The sequence below is a fragment of the Orycteropus afer genome, unplaced genomic scaffold (genome assembly GCF_000298275.1).
Source record: "Orycteropus afer afer isolate SDZICR_OR568_19922 unplaced genomic scaffold, OryAfe1.0 scaffold00144, whole genome shotgun sequence".
Lineage (NCBI taxonomy): Eukaryota > Metazoa > Chordata > Mammalia > Tubulidentata > Orycteropodidae > Orycteropus > Orycteropus afer.
Window position 1 is genome coordinate 2,417,806 of NW_006921731.1, and position 13,915 is coordinate 2,431,720.

General features: G+C 37.1%; 1 protein-coding gene across 1 annotated transcript in view; it reads right to left on the reverse strand.

The window, feature by feature from the left end:
• Window positions 1–3,182: 3,182 nt before the first annotated feature.
• The window catches only part of THUMPD3 (THUMP domain containing 3), a 32,721-nt gene continuing 21,988 nt past the window's right edge, over window positions 3,183–13,915 (reverse strand). Inside the window, exons 5-9 of the mRNA XM_007945866.1 lie at window positions 10,334–10,403; window positions 7,939–8,054; window positions 4,240–4,350; window positions 3,507–3,630; window positions 3,183–3,332 (exon numbers count right to left, since the gene is read on the reverse strand). Coding sequence (XP_007944057.1) covers window positions 3,183–3,332; window positions 3,507–3,630; window positions 4,240–4,350; window positions 7,939–8,054; window positions 10,334–10,403 — 571 coding nt within the window. The remainder of the gene's footprint in view (window positions 3,333–3,506; window positions 3,631–4,239; window positions 4,351–7,938; window positions 8,055–10,333; window positions 10,404–13,915) is intronic.

Below are 13,915 nucleotides of genomic sequence, written 5' to 3' on the forward strand. Positions count from 1 at the left end.
AAAAGCAATGGTGGGCAAACTGACTAGCAACTTAGCATAAATCAAGATGGTACCTTTCCTAGTAGTTAAGTAATGTTGAACATTTATAGATTCTCTTGTTCTTTAGGTACTTTATAAAACTAAAATATGCACTGCCATTGAGTAGATTCTGACTCTCAGTGACCCTGTAGGACAGAGTAGAACTTCCCTATAGGGTTTCTGAGCTGTAAATCTTACCTTTTTTTCAGTCTTTTGGTGCAAACAGTGGAGACCTGAGCCCCGTCTTATTTTTGCACTACTTAATAGTTCTTCTAGAACCTACAGTTTTGGCAAAGTTGCCTGAAATTTTTACTACCATTTTAAAGAAGTAAGTTTTAAACTAATTTTTCCTTTTTGAACATTATAGTACTTTGTCAGCTCCTGGTGGTAACTCTTTTTCTGGTGGCAAACTCATTAAAGTTGTAAAATCTTTCTCAATGCTTATGTGTCCTCCCCACAAAAAAAAAAAAAAAAAAAGACTTTTTCCTAGAGAATGTTGGTCTGTAGATTCCTTTCTCCATCTTTTCCTATTTCCTGTGGTCCAGGAGACTGGCTCCAAAGGTTGAAAACCAGGGTTACAACTAGTAAGATGCAGTGTTACATATAACCTATTCTCAGGTGTTCAAATTCCTGGAATAATGGTACTCATAGACCCCTCTCTCTCAATTGTTTTCTGTCCTTCCTGACAACCACTTTATGTGGCTCACCAGCTCTCTTCTAGCTATGCCAGGTTTCTTCCCTACATTGATGTTCTTTGCCCTGCTGACCCTCCTTGAGTACAAGCTAGTATGCAGCCTGAATCCTGCTCATAGGCTGTGGTGTAGTAAATTACATGATGTGGCTGAGAGAGACTGAGCGTGTTCCTGAACTTGAATTGTAGCCTGTTGCTTCCCTAATAAACCCCATAATCTGTGAGTTCTGTGTGGCCACTGCAGCAAATTATCGAACCCAGCAGAGAGGTGGTGGGTGTTGCAGGAGGAAGAGTTGGTGAAAGGGTAGAGGGAGGCAGCATAGTATCTCTGGCCTCGCAGGAATAGGCCTTGGGCTACTGATGGTGATTCTGTCTTCCTCTTGTGGGGTTAGAAGAGGTCAGAAGATGGGGCCTCCTTGCCCCTTTGGCATAGGCCCATTTCCTGTTCCTGTCTCCAGATTACAAAACACCACATTAGGAGGAAAAATGGTAAACTGCAGACAGTGTCCATTTTATATTCACATCATCTGAATTCAGTCTGGCCATATTTTTACTGTGGGTACTCACTTTAATGTAAAGGTATGATTAGTCAAGCATAAATGTGATATATTTAAACTCGGTATGTAAAAAAAAAAAAAAAAACATTTGTTTAACAAATACTAAATGCCCACTCTGGCAAGTAGTATGTCAGGTACTTAGTAACCTGAAAACAAACATGGTCTTCACCTATTCCAGGTTCTGGACTATAGTAGACTGCTAACCAACCCTTATTTAGCTATGAGGTGTAAATGGTTTCACCAGAGATGGAAGGTTTTATGTCCAGCCCCATAAACACAGCTATGCATGCTGATGATGGTTAAAAACTCCAGTCTAGGATGTAGAACCTTTATAAATGTCCTATTTATTTCCAATTCAGTCTCAAGTGTGGGGCAGTGTATCAGAAAGAAACCAGACGAGGGCTGTTGGCTATGCTGCTGATGTGATATTATTCCAAAGGAAGGAAAACGCTATGGGTTTTTAAAAATTGATACCAAAAGGTAATGTGAGTACTAAGTACTAATACACTTATATTGCTAACATGACAGTGAAAATCTAAGCTGAATGGCCGCCAGGAACTCCCAAAATAAATTTTGAATATTACCAAGAATTAATACTCAGAGACACATTACAACCAAGCTCAAGTCGTCTTTGCCCCAGGGAAACAACATTTTCATAAGGACTGAATGTTGAGATCATTTCATTTTCCATAAAACTGTTTCAGGAAGGGCTTTTAGGTTTGTACTTGGAAAAGCAGCTAAATGTGAATAGCTATCTAGAAGAGAATAACAAAAGAATTTTACATGACTTAAAAATTGTTTTCACTCAAAGATCTAGTCCCTTTAAGAAACCAGTAAAAATACCCAGATACTGATGTCCAGCTTTGAGAAACAACACATCTTTGTGTACTGAAAGAAAAATAAAATTTGTTTTAATTTGGCTAGTTGGTCCCGCGGGAGCTCTGGTAGCATAGTGCCTATGGCACTTGACTGCTAACCAGAACGCTGGCGGTTCAAATCCACCAGCACTCCTCGGAAAGAAGATGGGGCAATCTACTTCCGTAGTGATACTGCCTCAGAAACCCAAGGAGGGGTCACTATGAGTCAGGTCCAACTCGACGGCACATAACAACAACAACAGTTGGTCCCACACTTCATCTCTTGATCTATATATCTGCTTCTGTTTATAAGAACTGGTCTATACTACTGATAACTGCCTTGGAAACCCAAGGAGGGGTCGCTATGACTCAGGGCTGACTTGATGGCACATTAACAACATACTACGTAGTCCACTATCTTTGCCATCCCCTTGATAAATCTTTACATACTATCTTGGTTCTATATATCAATCTGCATAACATGCATGTTTTAATTTTTAAGGCAGATGGTAAACTTTCCTGTGGGTCTTGTGATTTCATCTTACCATGGTCACAAACCATGATAACATTTCATTGTTTGAGGCTGAAGTAATGAGAAATAAAGCAAGTGAAAAGCAAAGCTACATCAGCACTGAGACATGACCCAAGAAGCTCTGATACGTTCTCAGCCTTTCTTTTAGGCCAAAGTAGCTTTCCGCTTGCCACTATAGAAACAGGAACTGAACTGCTGCAAAGCTGAAGAAAACTATTTGAAACCCAAACACAGAACATTTTAGTAGGATTTTTACTAGGCATCATTAAAGCATTAAGGAAAATACTAATTGCTCAGCTACCCCTCCAAAACAGCTTCTAAGTAAAGCTGCTTCCTCTTAAAGACTTTTTTCAATCCCACCACATTACATGTATACTTTTGCTAAACAGGGTGGTGAAGAGCTTTATATCAGTTTAAGTGCAGTGCAAACTGCACTTTTGTTAATACTATTTTTTCCTCTGATTCTCCATGCTGACATTTCCGATGTTGGAAGGTACAAATATTGTTAGTTATCTTCATTCTTTGAGTTACCAGGGGGTTCCTGTTTCTCCATGTGCTGAAGGATGAACAAAAGCCTGAGGGGTACGCTTCAGAAGATAAACTGCAGCATGAAGACCCCCTATGTTCACCCAGACAGTATGCACCTTCCGCCACACATGTCCCATTCCGGATAATGCCTGTGTGCACATGAAAAGCATAAAAGAATTACGCTAACAAGCTATTTCTAAATCCACTATGGGTCTTGGTTGGCAGTTAAGAAACATTAGAGGAGAAGAAAATCTATCTAAACTAACAATTTAAGTTGTACTTAAAAATATGTTTAAGTTGCCATTGGCTGAGTTTTTGAGCACCTTGGCAAAGCATTTCTTGTCCTGAGTGAGTAGTACAGCTCGGCCTGTTCCGGGTCTACAGATGCGGCTCATCTCCCGTAGGCAAGCTGGGTAAAGGTTCCAGTTTCTCTTCTTGGAGCCCATCCTATAAAAAAAGAGTGATGAGTCAAGCATTTGTTGAAGATAAATACAAAATTTGAAGTCATTAAAAATTTAAGTTATCATTATTATCAAAGTATCTGATGTATCCTAAGACGTGAAAAATAGCTGCATTATAGACACCAAAGTTTTGACTATTATATGTCAGTGACATGAGTTATCAGTAAACAGCTTGGAATTTTTCAGTTACAGATAAAAAAAAAATGACAACTGTAAAAATTTTATAATTTAGTGGAACATGAGCAAATTATAGAAACGTTCTCAGAAATCATTTATCTCGAGAAACCAATTTTTCTCAGCAATGGGCTAGAAAGTAAATTATAGATACATAATTTTATAATGAGCCTATTATGGTGGGGATGAACATGTAGTTAATAACATTAATGAATTACCAAAAGAAAAAACAAAATGGATGAATCCATCATACTCTTAATTTTGAAGTGAAAAATAGCTCTGCTGAAGAAAGTCTGCTAATAGGAAATGAATGTTTCTTTTTTCTGACGTAGAATAAGCTCAAAGAAAACACTGACAGATTCAGAAGACAAGTGGGTATAATACTTAAAGGTAAAGCTTTTTTAAAAAAACAAATCCCTACCTTTTTCCAAATGGCATATCTGTTACAATAATATCCACAGAGCCTGTTCTTAATGGCAAATTGCAGATATCCCACTGAACAGTATCTATCGGTAGGCCCCAGGATGGTTTGCTGTGGGACAAAGCAAAGTGCTTCAATACATTCAGAAGTATGAAATGAATTGGGGGAAAAAAACTGAAAAGAGACTGCTACACAGTAAAGTACAAAATACTAAGAAAACCAGTGATAACATCAACAACTCAGATGAACAGGGAGTATCCTAAAAGAAAACTATTATGGCTGAAATGGAAAATTTAAAAGAATGACAAATTTAAACAGTTAAGATTGGTTTTCATAAATGACAAGTTTCACTTATAATTTAAAATGCACATAGAAGGGTAAAACAAAGATTGTAGCACAAAAGGAAACAATAAATTACATAACTGATGATGTAAAAAATTTCCAATGAGACGAGACATTCACTGGGAAGAATCAGAACCAGAACACTAAAGAGAAAAACACTGCAAGATGACACATCTGAAGGACAGTTTGGCAAATCTACAAAGTAGTAACAAGAACTAAAATATATACAAGTACTTGTTTTTATGTTAGAACATGAAACAATATAGAAGCAGAAATCAAGTATTACGATATTTAATAAAGAATTTTTTAAAAGGCAATCACTAGATAAACCCACTGCTACCTAATTGATCTGACTCAGCGACCCTATGGGGCAGAGCAGAACTACTTCATAGGTTTCCAAGGCTGTAAATCTTCAGAGAAGCAGGCTGCCTCATTTTTCTCCCCATGGAGCGGCTAGTGGTTCAAATCACTGACCTGTTAACAGCCCAATGCTTTAACCACTGTGACACCAGAGTGACACTACATAATGATTTTTAAAACACATTAAAAATAGTATTAGAACCACAAGTACCAATAACTGCAGCACAACAAAAGACCTAAGCCATAACACACTAAAAATCAAGGTAAAATTGATAAGAGTACAGGTTAAACAAAAAATGAAGATGCTGAGGGTCTAAACAACTAAGATTAAAATACTAATAAGCTGGAAAAGAGATACTTTGTTTAAAAATGTTTTATCCAGCTTCAAAATCAAGTCATACTAAGCCTCAACACCTCAATAAATATTAAAATACAAAAACTCATTCATCACAGTAAAATATAAACCAAAACCTTCCAACCATGTTTGTATAAAAAATGGTCTCCTAAACCCTTGCCATTCAGTGTAGTCCACAGTTCAACAGTATCAGCAGCATCTAGGCGCTTGCTGGAAGTGCAGACCTTCAACCTACAGAATTAGAATCTTTGTCGTGTTAGCACAATTTCCAGGTGACTCATAAGGACATCTGAAATGCACTGTCTTAAACAACTAGCATGGAGGGACACATACACAACCAATGATTTAGAAAACAAAAATGAGAGCATTATCAAAATCAATAGGATATAATCAACAAAAGTGCTTACAACTCAGCTATAATAAAGCTTTTTTTTAATCATTAAAAAGAAAACAGCATATAAGTTAAAATTTGGAAAACAAAATTATTTCAATAGAAAATAGAAATAAAGCACTGAGCATGATAAACCATAGAACATACAATATTAATATATGAAAATAAACATTAGTAATCCATAATAACTAAAAGACAAAATTAGCAAAGAAAAGGTTCTAATCATTAAAGTCATAAAGTACTATCAGACATAGCATATATAAGCAATAAATTTAATTATATGAATAAAATTAATATTTTCTTTCAAACACACTGATTTCTATCTATAAATAAACCTCACTGAGGGTTATGAAAGTACCTGTTTCTAGATCTCATGAGGCCAGTCAGAACACAAGTGAAATCCTAGGCTATATATTTGGACTTCAGAGCACTTGAACCCAAAATCACACTCACTGCCATCAAGTTGATTATGACTCATAGTGACCCTACAGAATAGAGTTGTTGTTATATGCCGGCGGGTCAGACCCAACTCATAGCAACCTCTCCTTGGGTTTTCTGAGGCATTATCACTACGGAAATAGATTGCCCAATCTTTCTAGAGAACAGAGTTGATAACGTGCCGTCGAGTTGGACCTGACTCACAGTCGGACCCTCCTTGGGTTTCCAAGGCAGTATCACTATGGAAGTAGATTGCCCAACCTTCCTTCTGAGGAGTGGCTGGTGGGTTTGAATCGCTAGCCTTCTGGTTAGCAGTCAAGGGCCTTAGGTACTATGCTACCAGAGCTCCCACAGAACAGAGCAGAACTATCCTATATAGAATTTCCAAGGGTGTAAATCTTTACAGAAGCAGACTGCCTCTGGCTGGTGGGTTCAAACTGCCAATCTTCTTGGTTAGCAGCCAAGTGCTTTAACCACTGCCCCACCAGACCTCCTGAAGCACCTATGGCTCTGACTCATAGCAACCCCTCCTTGGGTTTCCGAGGCAGTATCACCATGGAAATAGATTGCCAAACCTTCCTTCTGAGGAGTAGCTGGTGGGTTTGAACCACCAGTCTTCTGGTTAGCAGTCTAATGCCTTAGGCACTATGCCACCAGAGCTCCTATATAAGACCTAACAAATCTGCTGACCATTACCTATTCCTGGTGCTTTACAGGTAAATAAATGAATGACACCAGCAGAGCAGGACCAGAAAAGCAATTTTATGAAAATTGTAGACCCAAGTGGTATTTCAGTCAGTTCTTCCCAAAGGACTGGGTACAAGGCTGACATAGATGGGTGTCCTTAAATTTGGAGTGGTGGCTAAGATACTTTAACAACTTCAACATCTCAAAAGAATGGAAATGACACATCTTCCCAGAGGCTAACAGACTTCTAATCCATGAATATTGAAGAAGCATGGCTGAAGAACCTTGGAATATTCTGCTTAGAAAAGAGGATATGGAATGAAGGGATGAAGGGGGAGGGAGAGGGAGGCTCTGTAGCTGTTCAAATATCTGATGTAATCATGTGGCAAATGCTTTCGTCAAATCATTGTGTGACATAGGGACAAGATGTTTTTCTTTATGGACTCAAGGGAGAAAATTAAACATCAGTATTTCTGTACAATGGGATATTATGCAGTCATTAAAGAGATTATATAAAAAGTACTTAAAAATTTGAGAAATTGAAAAGAATCTATAAAATATTCTTCCAGTATGTATGTGTGTGTGTGTGTGTGTGTGAGTATGAATAAGAAACAGAAAAAGGAAAAACTAAAAAGTTGCATTATGATGGGGTATTACAGTTGAATAGGCACAAATGTTTTTATGAAATCAAGAGGACAGCATTTGCCCATGATAGAGTTAGGAAGGGTGGAAGGGATGGGAAAGATGGGGTGAGTGCAGGTAGGAAGTGGGAAGAATGCTGTTACAGTGTGGGAATTACAGAAAATATCACAAAACAATGTATATGGATTGCTGCATGGAAAACCAATGTACTCTGTAAACTTTAAAAAGAAAAAATGGTTTTTTATAATTATTCTCAACAAACTTTAAAATTTAAATGGAGTCTCATGATACTTGAATAATTTTCTAGAAGAGCATTTCTGGGTCCAAGTTATAAACTTTTTATTTATTTTAAGGCTTTTGATACCACCTTTCAAAATGGTCATAATATTTTCATTTAGGTTAAAATGATGTCACAGTACTTTTCAGGCTGTTCACAGTCAACATGAAACATGATTAAGATGCTTCTGTCTTTTTAGATTTTTACCTTTCTTGAATTTGGTTCTTGGTCAGTAAAGACGAGATGTTATTTGCTGCTCTATTCACAGCCAATGGATTGTTGTCACCAGCGATATGGTAACAGTTAGCCCACTCAGTAGCCCCCTAAAAGACAAAAGAATTAAACAGAAGTAAGAAACTGCAAAAAATGATTAAAGGGAAAAACTATTTCAGCCAACTGTCAATTAAAAAGACAATCCAATCCAATGCTTTTCTAAAGTGGCAAAACACTGCTTGCATGTTTTGTGCTTGCTAATGAACTCCTACTCATCTTTCAAGGCCCAGCTCAAGTGTCATGCCCTGTGTGACATCAATCCCATAACTCCATGCTGTTTCATCTACCCCCTTCAAAAGTACTCTGTACATCACCTCTGAAACTGCACTTGTTCTATTTTAAATTATTTCTGTACTTGCCTGCCTCCTAACTAATTTGGGAACTCCTTGAGGACAACTCTGTTTTTTAATTCAATGCCTCATCCAGCAGTTTTTGGCTCATTTATTTAGCAGCAGACCCTAAATAAACAGTTTGAAAAAAATTAAGCAACTCAAATCAGTCAAACCTATACTCTTGTGTTTATGGGCAAATGTATTTATGCTGATATATGGAATACTTGAGAATTTCAAAGTAAAATACCATTTCCTTTGGATAGCTAGGTTTTTGAATGATAACTACAATGTCTCTGGAAGGATTTTTTAATTTTAAGTTAAAAGTATGTCAAAAGTTATGAAATGAGGTGATATACTTTCCTAGGCCAGAGCAATTTTCTAAGCAGATCAACAGGTTTCTTACGTAAAAGCAGAGAAAGATTCTACCCTCTGTTTAGGAATGAGTAGCAAACACTTCTGTAAATAGTAACAAACCTCTCATCCATTAATATACCACTTCCTAACTTTTTCTCTTGTCCAGACACTTGAGGGTGATGACATATTCCTATTTATAATCCTCTAGAAGTAACTTTCATAAAGAAGGGAAGTTGAAATGTGCAGCATTTTTGGGGGGAGGGGGGAGGGAAAAGGAGAGGGAGTTGTATGAAAGCCTCTCAAGATTCTGAATCTTTTTTTTTTTTAAAACACCTGTTTTAGATTTCAACCTGGAAAGAAATGGGTTTTACAGTACTTTCAATTTTAAAAAGAGGATTCCAGATCAAGTATTTATATAATACTACACAGAGATAGCTCTAACAAATCTGTATATATGCACCACTAATACCTTTCATAATTTGATTCATTTTGGTCAAAAATTACTTAGGTTCTTCTACATTGGCATTGTCATGTCCATCCTTATATGCGAGTGGCTCAAACTTTTAATTACTTTGGGGCCTCTTCTGGCCTCTTTCTTTCTAGCTTTGTTGTATCTTTCTTGACATGTAGTGACCTTATTTGCTATTTCAGACACAGACACATCATGGTTTAAAGTTAGGGAAGAAGAACAATCTGCTTTGTTTCCAAAATTGTTTCTGATCACAACTGGGATTTCTCTGTGTGGGTCTTTTTAGTCAGAGTAATTTATCTACCTGACATTAGCAGGAAATAGAGGTCATGTAGACTGCTATGATTCCTTCTTGGATTTTAACTCCCAGAGATCACAGATGTCTTTTTTTAATTACAGTTTGGATTATTTTCTGCTTTATGGGTTGCTCTGGAATTGCTCACCTGCCCAGGTCCTATCCTCTCACAGAATCTTGTGGTATCTCTCTGCAGTTTATTCCCATTGCCTTTAGGTTTACTATATGGAAGAACTTAAAATGTTTTACAAACTTAGGTGGTTTTTACTGGAAATTCCCTCTTCCAAATTGTTTATAAAAGTAGAGATTGTTACCAGGGAGATTCTACTATGTTCTCTGCTTAGAAAATGGCTTTCTACTTGTTGCTTTACTTTTAAGCAGTTTTTATGAGTTACCTCAATCTCACAGTAATTGTTAAAAGTATTTAAGAACATTAGGTATATAACTTTGTCAGAATTCCCCAAAAATGTAAATAATGTTTATAGATTTCTCTTCTTTATAATTATACTTATCCCCTCCAAGACTCTAAGTAGATTAAGAAGCATGATGTCACCTTAACTGGCTTTCTTCCACTTTAGGATTTGGTCTTCAATAATCCTTTCCCTTTCAAAACTATCATCTTGTTTGTCACAGAAAAATGACTTACCAGTTTATAATTCTCAATCTTCTCTGTTATTCAGTGGATATTACTAATAAACTACATAGTCCTTTGGCACTTGGCTATTTGTTATAAGTGGTTACACTGTAATAATTCTTTGAAAACTCTTGGATCCATTGAGTCAACCTTTGTAATTTCAGTGTCTAATTTGCACATAAGGTCTAGAACATTCTCAATGTATCATGTGCTTACCTAAAAGTTAAAGAACAGTTATTAATTACCTCTATTGGTATTGCCCCTGTTCCACACATTGGATCAACTATTATATCAGAAGGTAGAGGAGCACAGAGCCTAGAGAAGAGAAGAGAACAGCCTATGTGAAGAGACTTAACAAAAAGCCAAGGCTTACACAATCGCTATTCCTAAAACTGTAAGAGCAAGAACCTGTCATGCTAACAAGATACTTATTTTGAAAATCAGTTTTTAATTTCATGTTGACGCTATATCAACATACACTTACTGGCAATTAAGACATTCAGTACTCCTGATGAATTTTAAAGATAAAAACCTTGATATGAAAGTTAATTGCTATACTTTGAGCTTTTAGAATTCGCCAGGCATAGATTTATAAATTCTTTACATGCAATATCTCATTTAATCCTCATAACAACCCTGTGAGGGAGTGTCTTAATTCTCTAGTGCTACTACAACAGAAATACCACAAGTAGATAGCTCTAACAAATGGAAACTTTCTGAATTCAGGGTGCTGGCTCTAGGGGAAGGCTGTCTGTCTCTGTTGGCTCTGGAAGAAGGTCCTCATCTCTTTTAGCTGCTGCTCTTGGGCAGTCTTCATTTGGCTTGGCATCCCTCTTTCCCAGTTTATACTTCTTGTTCATTTGCTTGATCTCTTTTATATCTCAAAAGAGAGTGGCTCAAGATACACTAATCCTGTCTTATTAACATAACAAAGAAAACCCTGTTCCCAAATGAGATTATAACTACAGGTATAGGGGTTAGGATTTACAACATGTTTTCTGGTGGCACAATTCAATCCATAACAGGGAGGTCCGATGGGGGTGACTGAGTCAGAATCAACTTGATGGCACTGAGTTTGGTTTTGGTTTTTCTCCTCATTTTACAGATAAAGGAAGCTGACAATGAAACATTAAATTACTTGTCCACGAATATAAACTTAAGAGGTGATATAGTTGGGCACTGTTTGACTGTTAGTGGTTTAAATGTTACCCTCTCTGTGAAGCATCTCCTCAACGGGACACTAACTTCTCTTCCCTTCTTTTGTCCTAATCTTGCCATGGCTAATGGGTCCAGGGATAAATATTTTACCAAAACTTTGTCAATCAGATCCTTTCTTCCAAGAATTTGGAATAAAGAACTAGAAGCTCTAGGCAGTGTGGGCTGGTAGTGTGAAAGTAGAAATATATATTTAGATGAAGGGTAATCATGTGCATAGATGAGTACAGAGCAGAGCCTAATTACTTCCAGTGGAGATAAGAGTGGCTGCCTAGGTTTCTGGAGGTTTCCAGGATCTCATACTACCCATCTTGAAACACATTTTCAGTTTTCCCTTGGATTTCCCAAACTGTTTTAAGTATCTTTCCCATAAATTTCCTTCTGGTCAAAGATCAAATTGTATCCTCCCCAAAATATGTGACAACTTGGCTAGGCCATGATTCTCAGTGGTTTTGCAGTTATGTAATGATGTAATCACCCACCATGATGTAATCTGAAGTGGTCATCCAATCAGTCATAAGAGGATTAAAGTGGGATGCAACAGCCTTGATGTAAGGGAAGTTTCCCTGAGGCAAAGGAAATTTCCCTGGGGTGTGGCCTGCATTATCTTTTATAAGAGACAGAAGGAAAAAGAACAGAGCAGAGAACAGGATACCTCAGTACTACCTAGAAAAAAGAACTGGGAGCAGAGTGTATCCTTTAGAGCCAGGGTCCCTGTGCCCAGAGCCTCCTAGACCCAGGGGAAGACTGATGCCAAGAAAAATGGAGATCTCCAAGGGACAATGGGCTTACAAATGTTGAAAGGAGACAAGGACTATCCCCCAGAGCAGATATAGAGAGAAAGTCTTCTATAGCTGGTGCCCTGAATTTGGACTTTTAGCCTCTTAAACTGTGAGAGAATGTGTTACTACTTGTTAAGCCATCCACTTAGGATATTTCTATTATAGCAGTATTAGATAACTAAGATACCTCCCCGTCAGTCATAGCTCTTATTAAGATAACTTATTTAGGTTTTTAATATTTACACACAAAGTAATTCTCCTTATCTGTGGCTGTTACCATAGCGCCTAGCAGTAAATAATAAAAGTTTGTTAAATGAATGAAGACTACGAGTTCTTCTTTAATCAAATAGGCCGCATTTGCTATTATTGTTATTGAATTAAAGGTTCCTATTCTTTTACACTGTGAATCCATGGACAAGCAGGATAAAAAAGGAAGCAAAGAACAGAAGAAAGAGAAATGCAACTGTTTAACCACTAGTACATGGCAAGCACTATATAATAGATCTTTTCCATGTTTCTGTTTGTAGTCCTCAATAATAATCCTTTAACTCCCGTATTATATCCATTTTGCAGTTTGGAAAACAGAAACTTAGAGAAGAAAAACTTGTCTTAGTAGTGGAAAGAAGAGCCCAACAAAAGAAAGGACAAAGGAGAAGAGGGAAAGTTACATATTGCACTTTGAAAAGCAGAAAATTTTAGGATGATTCAAGGGTTGCTGTGAGTATAAAATTTTTAAAAATGAAACCTCTGCACAGAAATGAAACACAGTAATATCAGGATACTATGAAGAACTGCACTCCAACAAATTTGAAAATCTGGAAGAAATGGACAGATTTTGAGAAACACATCATTTACCTAAGCTAACACAGACTGATGTGGAAAAGTTGAACAGGTCCATCACAAAAGAAGCAGATTGAACAGGTCACCAAAAAATTACCAACTCAAGTCCCGGCCCAGATGGTTTCACTGGAGAATTCTACCAAACATTCAGAGAAGAACTGATACTAATCCTACTCAAACTATTCCAAAACAGAGAAAAGGATGGAATCCTTCCTAACTCATTTTATGAAGCAAGCATAACCTTGATACCAAAACTAGGCAAAGACATCACTGAAAAGGAAAATGACAGACCAATATCCCTCATGAATATAGATGCAAAAATCTTCAATAAAATCCTAGCCAATAGACTCCAACAACACATCAAGAAATCATTTATTATGACCAAGTGGGGTTCATATCAGGTATGCAGGGATGGTTCAACTTAGAAAAACTATCAACGTCATCCACCACATAAATAAAAGAAGAACCACATGATCATATCAATTGATGCAGAAAACTCAATTTGATAAAATCCAACACCATTCCTGATCAAAACTCTCAGCAAAATAGGAATAGAAGGGACATTCCTCAACATAATAAAGGGCATCTATTCAAAACCAACAGCCAACAGTACTCTCAATGGAGAGAGAGTGAAACCATTCCTCTTGAGAACAGGAACCAGACAAGGATGCCTGTTATCACCACTTCTATTCAACATTGTACTGGAAGTCCTAGCCAGAGCCATAAGGCAAGAAAGGGAAATCAAAGGCATCCGAATTGGTAAGGAAGAAGTCAAACTATCCCTATTTGCTGATGATATGATCCTATAGCTAGAAAACCCAAGAGACTCAGTCAAAAATCAACTGGAACTAATTGAGAGATTTAGCATTGTGGCAGGACAGAAGATCAACATCCAAAAATCACTTGGATTCCTCTACGCCAGCAAAGAGACTGCTGAAAAAGAAATAAGGAAATCAATACCGTTTACAATACCCACCAAAAAAAAAAAAA